The sequence below is a fragment of the Falco naumanni genome, chromosome 1, assembly GCF_017639655.2.
Source record: "Falco naumanni isolate bFalNau1 chromosome 1, bFalNau1.pat, whole genome shotgun sequence".
Lineage (NCBI taxonomy): Eukaryota > Metazoa > Chordata > Aves > Falconiformes > Falconidae > Falco > Falco naumanni.
In genome coordinates this window covers 89,978,001-89,993,648 of record NC_054054.1, presented here as the reverse complement: position 1 = coordinate 89,993,648, position 15,648 = coordinate 89,978,001, and the positions used below count along the sequence as shown (strand labels likewise).

The following is a 15,648-nucleotide window of genomic DNA, read 5'->3' as shown; positions in this document are numbered from 1 at the left end:
GACTCAGATTTTCCTTCTGCCCTCCTTCCAGGAGGAAGAGGAAAAACCTCACTCCCCAGAGACAGTGGTCTCAGCAGCAGTGAGAACAACCAGCTGCATGGAGGAGGCTTCCCCAGCCACACAGGTCTTGTCTCTCAGGATCACCACTAGGTTATGATTCCGGCCAGCCCTTCTTCAGAACTTTTCTCTTTCTGTCAGTGCTTCCATATCCTCTCTGAGTCCAGACACTAAGTGACCTCTCCACAGCACTCCCAGCCTGGGGAGTGTAAGGTAGGAACCAACCTGCCATGCCTCTGGCCCAGGCCGGCCACAAGACTCCTCCCACAGGCTGGGTCAGGCCAGCAAGCCTCACAGCACCATCCACGGCTCCTGCCATGAGCCTAAGCACAGAGGCCAGCTGAGAACTTCACTCCTCTCATTACCCATGCCTATTCAAAGCTCTCTTACCTCCTGCCTCCTTGGTCCCCAGCTTCAGTGATACCCATTGGTAAAAGCTGTTGCAATCAAGGGACCCTGCAAAGAAAGAGTTAAAACCCCACTCTTAAACAAAAGAAAAGTGAAGAAGAATTACTACTGCAACAATTTCAGTCATGGCCCAGATGCTAGGAAAGCCAGTTTCAGTTGGAGGCACCAGGACTAAACAGCACATCACCCTGCAGGACCCTGCAACAGGGCCAAGATGGGCTCTTGGAAAGTCTGGGCCAGATCAGGGAAAAGTCTGGAGATCAGGACCTCGCGTAGTGGTCAGGGAGAGCCAGTGGAGACCAGGGAGGTGGACTCCAAGCGAACTGTTGCATTCTGTACCAGCCATCTGTGGTCTGGGGCTCAGCAGTGGCATGGCAAATGCTGCAGCGGGTGGTATTTCTTAACCAGAAAGCAGGCTGTGGGCTGAGAGGGTGTCACCTGCTGCTGCTCACCTCCATCACCACATGGAGATGCAGTCCCTTCCCCTGGCCATAACACTCTCCACCTTCCTGCCCCTGCACAGAACCCGACAGGGAACACTCACCCCTAGGCTGTGGCCAAAGCCGGTGCTCGGGGCTGGACTAGCAGCACTGATGTAACTGCTGACCCCTGAGTCCTGGTTAGCAGCTCCGTAAAGCTCTGCCATCGGCCCGGGGCTGGTGGTGCCCAGAAATCCACCGGTGCGACTGGGAGTGGAACCTACAGGAGGCAGTAAAACTACATAGTGAAGATCCCAAAAATGCAACCCCGTCCCACCCCCCTCCCGAAGCCCCTCGCAAACCTCTGTGACAGGACACCGCGCTGAGGAGGAAAGTGGCAGTTACCTGTCCCTCGCACCACAGCCGCCGCAGCTGCTGCTGCCGCCATTGGTCCATACGCAGTGAGAGGGATTGCTGGAAAAGAAGGAACAGGCATCTCAGGGGCACTGTGGCTACACGGGAAACTCCTCAACAGGAGCTTTCATTTCCCGCTGCAAAATGCCAGGCCCACAGAGACTTATCAGCTTAGTGCATCACACAGGACATCAAAGGGTGACAATAGGGAAGTGCACAGCCCTGCATTTATTAGTATCCTTTTGCACAGCAAATGTCCGGGGAAACTCACTAGCCATGCTCTGCTAAGCCCACCCACTGGAGCAGCTGAGGGCACTATGTGGAAGAGCTGAACCAGAAGTGGGCAATTTCAGATGTATCCTGTCGCTACTTAGCTTGCAAGATGCAGTTAATCTGAAGCTACAGATCCAGATTTTGGCTGTAAATGTGAAGAAACACAGCAGCTCAGGGACAGCAGCTGTCAGCTCAGCATCCCAAGGCTCAGCCCCTCCTCTCTGTCCCTTGGTATTACTCTTGAATAACAGTTTAATAGCCTCTTTCTCCCTGTTCCTCTATTCTGCCCGAGACACGCCACACTCCCCACTCTGAGCTGTGCTTCTGAACTGCTCAAACCCTTGCTGTTCCTGTAGAAGAGCAGGAAACATACACCTAGGGAGCAGGAACTAGAAATGGCTTAATTAAAACAGTAAGTCTTAATTCATATGTAGGAGTTCTAATTCCCAACTCTACTGCCACAGGCATCCAGCCCTCAGGGCAGGAGGCATCTAGCCAGTATGTTTCTCTTTGCCCTTAAAATGACTGGGTCAGCATTTCATGCTTGAATGTGAAATTCACTGTGATTCTGTTTAGAGCACCATAAAAAGAGGTCAGAACAAATCAATCGCGTTAAGGCTGAAACCCAGACTAGCTTATGAGGGAATATTTAGTAGCAGGCACCAGCCTGTTTCAAGCCAACGTCATACGAGGCTTATATCTAGGTTAGCCGCTCATTACAGGCCCTGGGCCAACATGAGCATGTTGCTGCTTTGCATCACCCCCAAAGATGCTGTTCCAGGGAGGAAAAGCTGCTGGCAGCCTCCCTCCTGCCCCATCATTGCTTTAAGTCCCTAATACACAGCTGAATGAATGTGGTTTTACTCAGAAAGGAGGCCAGGTCTTCTCAAAAAGACTCCAGCTCTTTTTCCAGGAAAAACCCTTCTGGCCTTTGCAGTCTATCAACTGAGACACCAGGTTTGTGTTGTGATGATAAAGCACCTGCGTGTTAGCTCCCTGCATGCTGGAGCAATCATCCCTGCTTGTGCCATCCCCTCATCTCAGTTCCACTTGCCAAGCCCATAAAGCGCAGCCCATTTACACGCATGCATCCACTTGAAGGCACAAGGGCCCTCAAGCCCTGCACAGCTCGCTGGGCCTTTGTAGGAACGAAGGGGGCCCTGCCCTTCATGGGACCAACTCCAGCCTATACATGAGAATCGCAGCTCTTGGCCTAGCCAAGAGGCTGCACAGTGACTGTTTAACAGTAGGTAAGCGTAACGGCAAGGGAAGAATGCCACGATCCCCAGCTGGTACTTCAGTGAGACACTCAGGACTGTAAGCTAACATGGCACCCAGCCAGGACAGCAGCATTAATAACTTCTTGTTGTACAGAGCCCTGGTGCACCCCAGCCACCGGTGACAGCCAGGCCTTGGGTGCTTCACTTCTGCTAGGAAAAGGCACAGTGCAGCTGGGGGTGGACCTTGGAGGGAAAAGCACTTTTGCCAAGTCACCAACGTTCCTCTACAAATTTTATGGGTTTTGCAGAAAAACACACGTGTAAACAGCTGGACCTGCATCTCTTTTGCCTGGCAACCAGAAGGCTCAGAGACAGGGGTCAAGTGCTTATGCAGTTGCATACATGGTATTAGGGAAGGGTTTTATTACAAGGGAGCTAGGATTTAGTCTCCCCCTACCTCCCTCTGGGAAATTTGTTCATTGGTGGCTGCCAATCTCAGCATCCTCAGGAATGGAGACTCCCTAAGGATGAAACAGTTCTGTGCCACAGAAACTCCCTTTCAAGCCTGTTCATACCACTAATTCCAGGAGAGCTTCCCAGGAAGCTTTTCTACACCCCCATTGCAGAGAGGTTCAAATCTGAAACAGGTGTGGGCAAGGAAGCGCTGGGGAGGAAGAACACCACAGAAATGAGATGGCACACAGGGAGCGGGGTGCTACACAAATCTGCTTTTCTACAACAGAAACCATAGACAGGACAGAACTGGGGAAAACAGGGCCATGAAAGGGAGAGCAGACAGAAGGAGCATCACCTAGACAGAACAGACTGTGCACAACCCAGGGGCTGAAGATCCAGAGGGTATTCACACCACGAGGACACTGAGCCAGAACTAGTCTCTGGAGAATAGTCCTCTGTCCCCATTTCATTCCACAGTTCCCTATAAAACTGTAGGACTTTGTAGAGTCCCACCACGCTCGCTTCTGCCTGGGAAGCCCATGTGGGAGTAGCTGGGGAGCTGCTACCACCCAGAGCAAGTAATGCATTCCCTGTAGCCCCTCCTGCACAGGGAAATGGGATTAGAGCAACCAGGAGTGCCCCCACACCCTCTCCCTCCTCCCAGCACTCCAAATCTCCTCTTTGCAGCAGCTCAGGTTAAGGTCATTTATAGACCTTTGAGAAGTCACCCTGCTCTCTGCAGTTTTCCATCTCTGGTTTACACCCAGCCTGGAGCGAAGAGCTAAAAATGAGGCAAACAGCAGGAAACACCATCTAAGGATTACATGCCTTCATTTTGTATGACCTGCATTGCCCTTCTCAGAGGCAATACACATGGCTCTGATTGCCTCTCCATCTTTCCAGCCCCAGCTTTGGATGGAGCTCATACAGATGGAAGAGGAAATAAGAAACATTTCCAGTCTAACTGCGCCAGGCTTTGGAGCAGCGACATCACTGGAACAGCCCAAAGCCCCCTTCTCCCCTTCCAGCTTGTGAGTTTAGGAAATGAGTGGGACTGACCTGTGAGCTCAGGGAGGACGGGGGCACTCGGGAGAGGGGTCCGCTCTACACGGAACTCTAAAAACGAAATGCAAGACAGCTTAGGAACTCATCAAACACCCCGAGGGAGACCCCGCAGAGACAGCAGCCGGGGTCTCCTGGGGGAGCAGCCTGCAACCAGACTGCAAGCAAGCCAGTGTCTTCTTTAATTTGTAACTGGTGCTGAAAGGTGCTGGACTCCTGCCTTGGAGACTGAAAGGATCCATTTATCCTTAGAATTAATCTGGCCAAAGCAGGGCAAGTGCAAGCTTCATTGTGCAGCCTCAGGTCTTCCCTGGAGCACTGCTCTGCCACCCATCCAATCTGACCTCTGGGCTGCAATGCCAGTGGGTGCTCAGTATGTGCCACATTCATCTGGGCACAGGTTTACAATGAGGCACTTGAAGCCACTACAACTGAGACCCATAAACTGAATTCATGGAGAGCTTCCAGACAGCTAGGAGGCAACAGCAACTTTCAGCCATCTTCAGCCTGGGCTCTCCTCAGGCAAAGAGGAAACTTCCCACTCCCAGCCCCTAACATCGAGACCTCTTTATAAACCATCACACTGAGGGATGGAGTAAGGAAGGGATGCTCGAAGTTGCCACTTCTCTAGAAAATAGCAAGACAAGTCTTTTCCCTGAGTGTGCTCTGCCTTGTTCCCCTACCTCGCAGACAACAGGAGGGAGAAGAGGCCCCAGAGAACTCTGAGCAGCTGCAGCACAGCAGGTTCCAGCCATTGATCACAGAATCCACCTTCTGAGCACATGGCAGGGTTTGGAGTTTGAAACCACCCAGTTTGCAGGGGATCTGCAGCCCACTGCCCCAGCAGATGCTTTCTGGAGGCTCTGAGTAGTCCAGACGCTGTTCAGAACACAACTGTAGCACTGCAGGCACCTACATTTCAGGTGCCTAGGAGCTCCCCAGCCCATGGAAAGCCATGTTTTAAAATTCTGTGCTATTTTCAGAGCAGTGGCAACTCTGGTAAAGAAAGACAGACACACACAAAGGCAGCGAGACAGGCAGAGCTGCAGGGGCCCTTCTGTGTCACAGCAGCAGCCCTAGGGAGGAGGCTAACCTAAAGGGCGTCAGAGCAGCCTTGGGCTTTTCCTGCCACTGGAGTGTGAGGATAATCCTAATGAAGGACAGGCTGTTCCCACCTATTCCAGGGCTTCTTCCCCTCCCCCTTCCACATCCGTCTCCAATTTAAAGAAAGACCAAACAGGGGAAAGGGTGAAAGGGGCAGATCCTGGGTCATGGATCATGTCAGGGACTCCCGTCACCTAAAGAGAGACCAAAAAAACCGAGCAGGGAGCACCACTCACCAGGGAACTGGTAAGTGTAGCCAGGTGCAATGCCAGTGTAACTTCGACTCGCATAGGTGGCAGCTTGGAAGCCTGGATAACCTGGGGGAAGAGAAAAGGGCTCTGTTACTGCAAGCTCACAGGGTCCATGTCCTCAATGCCTGGCTGCTCACAAGCAGTGTGAGCATTAGTGTTAGAAAGCACAAATAGGGCTAAGAGCAGAAACCCCAGGAAATTGCTGCACAGAATGCACAATGCACACAAGTCTGCAGAAGAGTTTTAGCAGGCCTATTTAATTTTTTTCCTCACTCCAAACATGTAACAACATGGAGATTTCCTTCTCAGAAATTCACAGCTCTGCAGACTAAGGCTTTCTGATGCATCAGCTGGATTTACAAATAGGAGGAGATCAGGGAGGTAGGGGCATTTGAATGGCTGAATAGCTCTGAGTCACTTTTGCACTAGAATGCTGGCAAATGCAGGCAGAGCACTTCTTTCTGGTGCCAGGCAGGAAGCTGTTCCCCGGGAAGCTGACCACCTATACAGAACAAGCCTGTGAAAATGCAGGGCATTGACTCAGAGATGAATATTTGATTTGAGATCTTCCACGACACGAGTACATGGATTTCCCAGTGACTCAGCTTGAGCCTTGCTGCTTTAAAATTCAGATGGCTTAGAAAAGGCAAAACCTAAAACCACAGGCTGGAGACTTACTTTCCTTCAATAAGTCAAGTGAAAGCACTGGGGGAAAAAAATGCCCTTTTTGGGGTTTTGTTCAGTGACTAACTGCTACTTGACAGGCTTAGCAAGGAGAGCCAGGCCAAGTACACCCTGCCCGGCAACACCAGCAATGACCCTAAGCAAACAGTGTGCTCTTGGGTCAGCTCAAGCCTAGCTAGAATGAATGTGGGGAGGAAGAGAAACTAGGAACAGCACCCATGCGGGAAGGATCATGCTTGACTCAGATCCAAGCACAAGGGTTTGCGGACCTGGAAGAGGAGGCTACAAAGGCCTTCCTTCTTTTTTTAATCTTTTATCTGAACACATTTGCCTTAGAATCATTGATAGGCATGAAACCCAGCCTGCTTGTCACCAATTTCTCCTTACAAGACAGTCCCATAGTAAGTGTATAGTTTTCCTTGAAGTATCAGATACTTGCTGTCCCTGAGAGGGAGGGAACAAAGTGAGACAAAGCTTAACCAGAACTTTTAAGGGCATTTTTGCAGTCTTTAAATGGCAGAGAGGATATTCATACAGACCACTGTCAAGTGGAAGCCCAGGGGGCTCTTCAATAAAGCCTGTAGAAGTGTGGGAGGAAGATGCCCAGGCACAGATGAGTCCACACTCAGTTCAGCTACGTAGTTACAACCTATTCCATGAGAGGCATTAAAGAATTACAGTCTATCGGCTCTGGCGCTGCAGGACCATTAACAGAGTCGCAGAGGGCCAGAGCTGCCCAGCACACGGCTACGCCTGGCCAGCTCCGGCCGTTGCTGCGCAGCAGTGACAAGTTTGCAGTTTTTCCAGGTGCCACCAGAGGGCAAGTTGTGATCGCAAACAGGTCCCGATGCCCCCCCCAGTGTCCCCGGCCTTGCATCAGGGAGAGCTGCCCTTGGCCGCCCTGCCGGCTCTTGGAATAAAGCCCCTAAGCTGCTGCTGCCTGGCAGGACCGGGAGCTGGGGAGGAGATCTGTCCTTGGCCTTACCCAGCATGCCGATCCCGAGCATGAAGGCATCCATCCCGTAAGGCATGACTCGGGACCGCCCTCGTGCTGAGCCCGTTGGGGACATCACCTCCTTCGGCTGAGCTTTTTTACACTCCACCTGCCACAAGAAAATAAGGATCAGACTCGGCCGCCACGGGCACAGGGCACTGCCACAGAGCACAGGCAGCACCCAGGCTCGCTGCCTGCTGTGACGGCACTCCCCAGCCCCAGCCACTGCTGGCAGCCCATTCCACCGTCCTTCGCTAGCATTCCTGCCTCTGGCCTGCACACTGCCAGCCTTCCCTCTTGCTCTGCCACCACCACAGGCAATGGGAAGCTCAAACACTGCTTTTCTCCTCCTGGTGCTGCCCTTGACGCTCTGCCTGGCCCTGCACCAGGGCCTCAAAGCCTAAATTTGCTCATTTCTCAATGAAGGTAAAACCGGCCCCCTTGCAGGCCACCAAGAGGTTTCATGTAACTTCAAAACCTCCAGGTACTGCACAATCCCTCATTACAGTTAGCTCTTCTCCTTGAAGAATTGTGCTAGTTCACCTCCATACTGTGAGGTTCTTTCCCAGACTGGCTGCTGTGATTTTAGGGAAAAGACTCAATCCAGTTCCCCATTTCAGAGAAAATGTGTTGGGAGCCAAGTGCCTCACACCACGCCCCTGTGCCACTGCCCCGCTCTATCCCAAACCTCTGTCCCTTCGCCCCCAGGTTCTGACCCAGACACTCACCATTTTGTTGTTGATCTCATGGAAATGGATTTCACACACTTTTTCCACAATGTCTTCACTTTCAAATGTGACAAACCCAAACCCTGAAGAAAAGGCAAAATTCCTTGATCAGGTCAGAGCTCTGCACAGTTTGCACCCGCTACCCACATCCTTTTATTGGCAGAAAGAAGGACGGTACAATCAGCCCTTTCTGAAACAGCTGCCACTCATCTTCCCTCTGCAGCAAATCCTGCTTTTACGCACAAAACCAGGACTGTCCCCTTATAGATTCATTCCCCTTTCCTCCTCATCCTGTACTTCCCACCTTCTCTGAACCCAACTGCTCACAAAACTAAGTTTGGGTGTTTTTTTAAACTTTGCTATTTGCAAGGCAAACCACATGGCTGATAATGCTTGGGAGGATCCCGGCAGACGCTCACACAAAGAGTCGGCGGAGAAATGAACAGCTGCTTGCCAGGACATCACCATCCTCACTAAATGCACCCCACCAGCAGTAACACCCTGCACGTTTCCTCAGCAGTCACTGGTCACAAAGCCTTGTATAAGCAACCAAGTATCAGCAATGCAGTTGTACAGAGCAAGACAGATACACACAAGCAAAGTGATTTGCCAAGTTTCACCAAACTAAGGTTAGTAACTGGGGTAAGACAGGATAGCATGTTCCTGGCCCCTGGCCCACGCTCACACCTCCTTTCCCTCACCAACTCCTTTGCTGACAGTTTCAGCAAAGACTCGGGTGGGCAGACTAAACTCTCAGCTGACTGCAGCCATTTCTGGAAAACTGAGGCAGGTGGGAGGATGTCTTTAAGCTTGCCTTACAAGCAAGCTGGGATTAAGCAGAGCTTTCCGTTTTCCAGAACTGGCCAGTTCCATGGTGCTTTAAAATTAACTTTTAAAAACAGATGGGCACCTGTTGCCCAGAACCCCACTTTTTCTACATATTGCCAGAAAAGTCTCTTCATAAACTCCTCCATCTGTCTATGCCCAGGTAGTTCCACATCATTCACCTCAACACCAATGAGCAGAGGAGCTTGGGAATTCAAGAGCAAAACCCTGATGCTGAAACCAGTTCTGAGCCCCATCAGACCCGCACCAGGCCTGCTGTACCCTAGGCAGAGCCCCTTACTGCCAACACAGTGGCTGGCTGCTCTCCCTGCTCCTTCCGAAATGCCCAACAACAATTTTAACTGTACTACCGACTGGGAGGCACACATGGAGGAACAAGGGTTAACACTTTTTCCCTTTTAAGATGAAACTGGAACAACATCCAAGGCCAGGCAATCAGAGTAGATTTAATGGCTTTAGAAAAAAGCAAAAACCTGAAGGGCACACAGTGCAGCAAGAGCAGAAGGGAGCATTCCCTTGCTGATCCGAGAGCAGAAGTGCTTGGAAGTGCTTCAAACAACACACAGGCATGAGACTGGCCCAGCACAGGGCTGTCACTGGCCCTGATTGGGAAGATGCTGAAGCTGAGTTTGCAGGTTAAGTTGTTGCCAATAAATCTCCGAGTTGGTGCAATGCTAGTGTCGCACTCTGCCACGCCACCGGGTAGGCAGTGTGAAGACTCACCAGGAAAGTGAGAAGCAGGGACACCCATGGGTGGGCTGGGTCTGGATAGCACAAATATTACAGCCTTGCTCTCATCCTGTAACCAGACTCCACTAGCAAGACTCGGGAAAGAAAAGGTGACCTGGGAGCACAAGCAGGCTCTGGGCCGAGGAAGGGGCGAGAAGCAGCACTCTTCAGGCTCTCGTGTCAGCTTTCCTGGAGCTCAGATTACTCGGGACAAGGTAAGACACACACTGCGGGCTGGAGCCACAGAGGTAAGCGGGCAGGGGAGGGGGCCATCTCCTCTCACATATCTGCAACTCGGCCAGTTTACAGCACAGGAAACGCACTGGACAAAAGCTCTCTGTGCTGCGGCAGGACACTGGTAAAGGATGCATATGCAAAAGAATGGGGCGACTGGAGGCAAGATAAAGAGCAGCTGCGACCCGCATCCCCTGCTGCTGGGATACTAACCCCTCCCTAGGCAGGGCATGAGGCAAACCCTCCACAGTTCCCTCTCCTATAGCCAGAAGATCACTCTCACCTCGGTGTCGGTTGGTCGTCTTGTCAAACATCAGCATTGCATCGTCCACCTGCAAAGAGAAGAGCTCCGATCAGATTATTGCTGTTGCCATGAGCATCCTCTGACGCATTTCTGCAGAGGCCTCCCCAAAGCCAAGGGGATCAAGATAAGACCTCCTATCTCCAAGGAGGAAACAGGGTGCACGCGCACGGACACAGACACACATCACCCACCACACCAGGCACTACCCCAAACCACAACCAGCATGGTTTCCCCACCAGCCCGGGGCTGGTGCAGCCAAGCTAAGCCCCCTCGGCCCAGCCCCTGGCAGCAAGCGACCCTGATTGTTTGCCTGTGGCTCCAGCCGGGGGGCAAGGAGCAAGGAAGGCATTGTTCCCAAATCCCGGCCTCAAAGGAGAGGAGAATTAAAGGGGGGGAAGAGAAGCAAAGCTGTAGAAGAGGGGCCTCCCAGCGACAGGGGAAGCGGAGGCCTCAGACAACAGAGCCTGCCTGGGAAAGCTGGGAAGCGCCCCCGCCCCCACCCCAGAGGAGCCTTTCCTCTAAGTGAGGTTTCCCACTGCTGGAGGCTGTAATTAGAGCAAATTTACTGCAAGGCCTGAGCAGGGCTGCCTTCCCGGGGGGGAGGGGCGGCTGGATCCCATCCCCCAGCCGGCCTGGGGCTGCTCTCCTCCCCGGCGAGCTCATCACCGCCTGGTGCCACTTTTCCCCCCATCTTCCCGCTGGGTCTTGCCTTGCAGAGGCGCATCTGCACCGCTACACACGTCAGGCCAAGCAGGGTTAAAAAATACACTTCAATCCCCTCCGTGTAAGCCCCAGTGTAAACCTGTCCCACTGACCCATCCCTCCTCTCTAATACCACTGCCTTAATCCGATTATGAAACTGGACGTGCAAGAAGTGCTCAGGGGAGGCGGGAGCAGTCTCTGGCCAGCAGCTGCCCCGGCCTTCCTCCTCCGCCTCCATGCAAGACAGCTGCCCCCCAGCAGTGAGCCCTACACGCCCCCAACTCCACAGGGCTCCAACGTCCCTTGCCTCGTCCCTGGAAAGCATCTGCATTGCTGCCTTCTCCAGAACAGCTTACCGCTGAGGGCAAGCGCTGTCCATACCCTGGTGCAGGCAGCCACTGGCTTTGCTTGTGGAGAGCCCACAGCCCCAGTCAGGGAAGGGAGAGGGCTCCTAGCCTCAGCCCCCCAGGACAACACGGCACAGCTGGCTCCACCTCAGTGCCACGAGGATGGAAGGAGCCCTTGCTAATGCTTCCACTGCCATCAAGAGCAATCATCTTTGATGCCCTCAGGCTTGTCCAACACGTCCACCCCTCAAAGATCTAGCTGAAAACAGACAGCCTGGCTCCTGGTCATCTTGCACTTCTCCCGTTCCGGCTCAGCCTCCCTCGGCCAAGTCAACAAACACCTGAAAATCATGCCAGGCATCTAGCTGGAGCCACGGGGAACATAAGACTTCACACAGACCTGAAGCAACTCCTCAGCAGCTTCCCAAGACACAGCCAGGGAGCTGGGGGCTGATGGCAGCTCATCATGCTGCCATTCCCTATTGACACTCGCTCCCGTCTCTGCACCATTTCCCTTCACGGTGCCAACACAACTGTGATGTACTGAGGGGAAAATTGACACGGCTCAAAAATATTTCAAGAGGGTTTACTATCTGGCTTGATTCAATTTTTTAAGCTAGATCCTCCATCCAGTTCACAAAAAGGCTGGGCACATAGCTGTCCTCCTTCCCAGTAAACACTGAGAGAAAGCTGTGTCAACCGCACTCTGTGGCAGTGCCACTCCTGAAGACTTCAACTCAGGTAGCCGGAGCTCACAAACCCACCACGATGAGAGATGGGCATGAGAAAGAAAAACCCAGCAGGAACAAGCACAACCCAGCTGCTGAGTTACTCTATCTGACCCGACACAGCAACAAGCTCTTCTTTGCAGAGCCTGGAAAGTGGGAGCAGCTGCAAGTGGCAGAGCCCAGCACTCATCCACACACAAAACCACCTCACAGCAACATCCCAGGCAATAGCTGGGCACTCCTGCAGTGCTCAAGCACTCAGAGCCAGATGTGCAACCTCTTCATCCCAAACCATACTCCAGGCACCGAGAGCTGCAGCCTTCCTCCATCTCAGCTTTTCTCTAAGTTTCTCGTGGTTCTTTGTGATCAGTACCCCACAACATACTCATCTTGCAAAAACGTATTTACAGTAACATGCATATGCTATTTGAAAGCTGTTTCCTGCCATGAACTGAATCTAACAGACAGATAGCTAAGTGCATATATACATAATATGTGAAATAGTCTCACTCCACTCAGCTCTAGGGCCTCAACTGTGTATGGCTACAGCTGGTGGGTTTTATTGCCAACAAAACCTACACATGAGCATCTTCTCGTCTTCTTCCAAGGCAACAGGTGAGATGAGCTGGGTGCTCTCAGGCAGCACTCAGCCAGTGCTGTGGGATGAAGCAGGGCCCTGCAGGCCGCAGGGGTGCAGAGGTGGTGCTGGAGCCATGTGAAGGCCAGCGGGGCAGGCTGCAGGGGACCAGGAGAAAGGCCTCACCTGTGTCCACAGGGAACGGCCATTCCCAGCACCCTGCCTGAGGGGTCTGGCCTCACCAGACACCACCCAGCTCTCGCCACCACCCCTGCAGCTAGGTGAGGGGCTGGGCCCGGCTGCCTCAGCTCGCAGGGCTCCCTGCAGCCCGGCAGCACCGGCCACCAGGGCTGACCCCCGCACGAAGCGCTGCAGGGATGGAGGTACCATGGCCGGCTCCTACCAAAGCCCAGCCCCGGGCCGGGACAAACCGGGCCTGCAGCGGCTCCATAGCCGCAGTCAGGTGTGAGTGGCAGCCCCCGGCGGGCAGCTATTGTGGCGGCGAACCGACACCCCCCCGCCGCCGCGCCGGGCCCTTCCCGGCTGGGCCGCGCCGGGCCCCAACAAAGGCGGCCGCCGGCGGGGCCGTCGCCACGGCAACGCGGCCGCCAATAGCAGCTGCCGCCCGGATTAGCGCCGCGCACAAAGCCGCCCCGCTGCGCCCGGCCCGCGCCCGCCCCGCCAGCGGCGGCGCCCTCACACGCACCGCGGCCCGCCGTGGTCTGAGGGAGGGCGCGAGCCGGGGCCCGCCACCGCCGCACGCAAGGGGTCGGCACCGCCAGGAGCGAGGTCTCACAGCGAGACCCCTCCTGCACCGGCAGTGCCCCCCTCTGCTTCAGGCGGGACAGAGTTGCCGCCATCTTCCCGCGCCCCCCTGAGGGAGGCAGCGGGCATGGGCAGGGGAGCGCTGTGAGGGGACGCGGGGCCAGCGGGGTGGGTGTCAGGGTCGGAGGAGCAGGGATGTTTGGGAACGGGGTTAAGAAGGGGGTCTGGGTTCTCCAGCAGCACAGCAATGGAGGTACCATCTCCCACCAGACCCCGGTGGCTGGCAGAGACAAAACAGGCAAGCTACCTGAGAACTGGATGTAAAACTGTGGAAAACAGCATTTTAAAGAGTTTCAGAAGCACCCCTAAAGTTCATCTTTAACAAGGTGTGGAAATATCCATGATCAACTGTACTTTTAACACTGGCTTTTTCTCTTGGTGAATTGTTTTTCCCCTCCATTTCCCCACCGCCGCCGCCCCCCCAAATAATTTGCTTCAATTCTTCAAACAGTCAAAGAAGCAGATCACTTTACTAGAAAACTGTTTAGCTAGCGGCAAAGGCGCGCTCTCTCTCAGGGAACAATTTAACTTGCTGGTCTAAGCTTCAGTTATCCAACATCTGAGGTTAGAAGTTAGAAGTTCAAGGTTTGTTAATTTTGAGGGATGATGTCTCTCCCTATGTTTAGCCATGAGGGTCAAAAACCATCAAGGAAAAATGATAGGGTCCCACAAGCAGTGGCTTTTGCTCGCTAGGTGTATCCTTCCCAAGGAACCCTACCACAGGAGACTGGCTGTTTTGGGGCAGGTACCGCACCCCTGAGTCTTAAACCCAAGCTGTCCAACATCACCTCCTCGCAATTCTGTCTCCCGTGGCTCTCTCTAGCTTCGGAAAACCAAATGGCAGTGGACGAAAGATAAAGGCTTTGGCTCAGTGGAGGTAACACGTTCAGAAAGTGAAAAAAGATTTGCCCCTGGGGAGGAAGCTCTTCTAATCCTCCATGGATTTGCCACTGCTGAGACCTGCTGCACGACCTACAAGCAGCACCTTCATGAGAGGAGGAGGCAGGCCCTTCTCAAACCAGCACCTGGTTTTGATGAGAGCAGTGTGGTGGTGACAGGAAGGAAAAGTTGACAGTCACAGGTTTTAGAGAGAGACTCCACCAAAGCAACCCTCAGCCTAGCCAAAATATTCAGGTGCACTGATATGAGGCATTTAATACCAAAATAGAATACAGCATGATCTGCCTGGCCTTGGCCAAGACGCCTGATTTTTCCCATGGCTTAGTCCCACTCTACTATCTTTCAGTCTTTCTGAGACAGTCACAGGTGTATGCAAAAGAGGAAGCCAATGACAGCTTCATGCAGATTTAAAAAAAATAGTAATTCCAACACAAGATTGATAAAAAATGTTGGATGTACTTCCACATGTGCAGATCTTGAAGAAAGTTGTAAATATTCAAGCAAAGGCTTTGCAGAGATAGGCATCTTCCACCTGAACAGCAACTAAAGATGGCTGGGCTGGTCCTAGAAGGAACCATGGCAACATATTTGTAGAAAAATCAGAAGAATAAAAACTGCTGAGACAGCTTCAACATGGGAAATATAAAGCAAATGACCTAGATACTGCTCAACCATCCTGTCAAGAGAGGACATTAGCAACCCTACAAGGTTCTTCCAGCTGCTCTAACAGGACAGGTCGATTCTGGGGATGAGGATGCACCAACCCAGAGCCCAGCTCCAAGGAGCAGGCATGCTGTGCCTGTCCAGTGCCAGGAAGACCCTTCTCTACTCGGCTCTGCAGACCTGTTCTCAAAACTCTGGGAATGAGACTCGGCCAAGGGACAGAGCCCACTCTGTGCCACAGGTGAGCAGGACAGCCTGTCTGGGTGTTCCTGCCCGCTCTTGTGCTGTGCCGCGGGCACCTGGTAAATATCAAATGAACCACTAAAGACCTGAATGACCATTACCACTAGAGCATTTTTGGCTATCTGCCTACCAGATGCGGAGCACAGAGAACCCTTTGTTCCAGAGGCATTGTTACCACAAGCCAAACTGCCTACTGCCGCAAGAGAGGTGATCAGATTCCCCTTCTCCTCCCCTCCCCATCTGTTCATTGCAACCATGTTACGCATGAGAATTTGCATAAATTGCCCTCTGATCTGTGGAAGAAAATCCAAAATCCAGTTTGGAAATCCACAGCAGGTTGACAAGTAGCTCTGATCCCTGAAATTTCCAGAGAGCAGCAGATTAAGGATTAATTAATTAACATTCTCCTGATCCAAAGTGAGGGAAACCATGCGCACTGTAAGCATAGGAACAAGTCTTCCTTTAAAGAAATTCCCCATC

General features: G+C 52.9%; 1 protein-coding gene across 9 annotated transcripts in view; it reads right to left on the bottom strand.

The window, feature by feature from the left end:
- MSI1 (musashi RNA binding protein 1) overlaps positions 1 to 15,648 on the bottom strand; it is a 59,426-nt gene that overhangs the window by 2,798 nt on the left and 40,980 nt on the right. For 6 of the 9 annotated variants that reach the window (XM_040605285.1, XM_040605304.1, XM_040605314.1 and 3 more), the window contains 8 exons: positions 10,163 to 10,211; positions 8,071 to 8,153; positions 7,334 to 7,451; positions 5,650 to 5,730; positions 4,307 to 4,363; positions 1,290 to 1,358; positions 1,010 to 1,164; positions 448 to 513 (listed from right to left, as the gene is read on the bottom strand). In XM_040605285.1, coding sequence (XP_040461219.1) covers positions 472 to 513; positions 1,010 to 1,164; positions 1,290 to 1,358; positions 4,307 to 4,363; positions 5,650 to 5,730; positions 7,334 to 7,451; positions 8,071 to 8,153; positions 10,163 to 10,211 — 654 coding nt within the window. In that variant the 3' untranslated portion in view covers positions 448 to 471. The remainder of the gene's footprint in view (positions 1 to 447; positions 514 to 1,009; positions 1,165 to 1,289; positions 1,359 to 4,306; positions 4,364 to 5,649; positions 5,731 to 7,333; positions 7,452 to 8,070; positions 8,154 to 10,162; positions 10,212 to 15,648) is intronic. The other 3 variants (XM_040605325.1, XM_040605276.1, XM_040605344.1) reach the window with 1 other exon arrangement.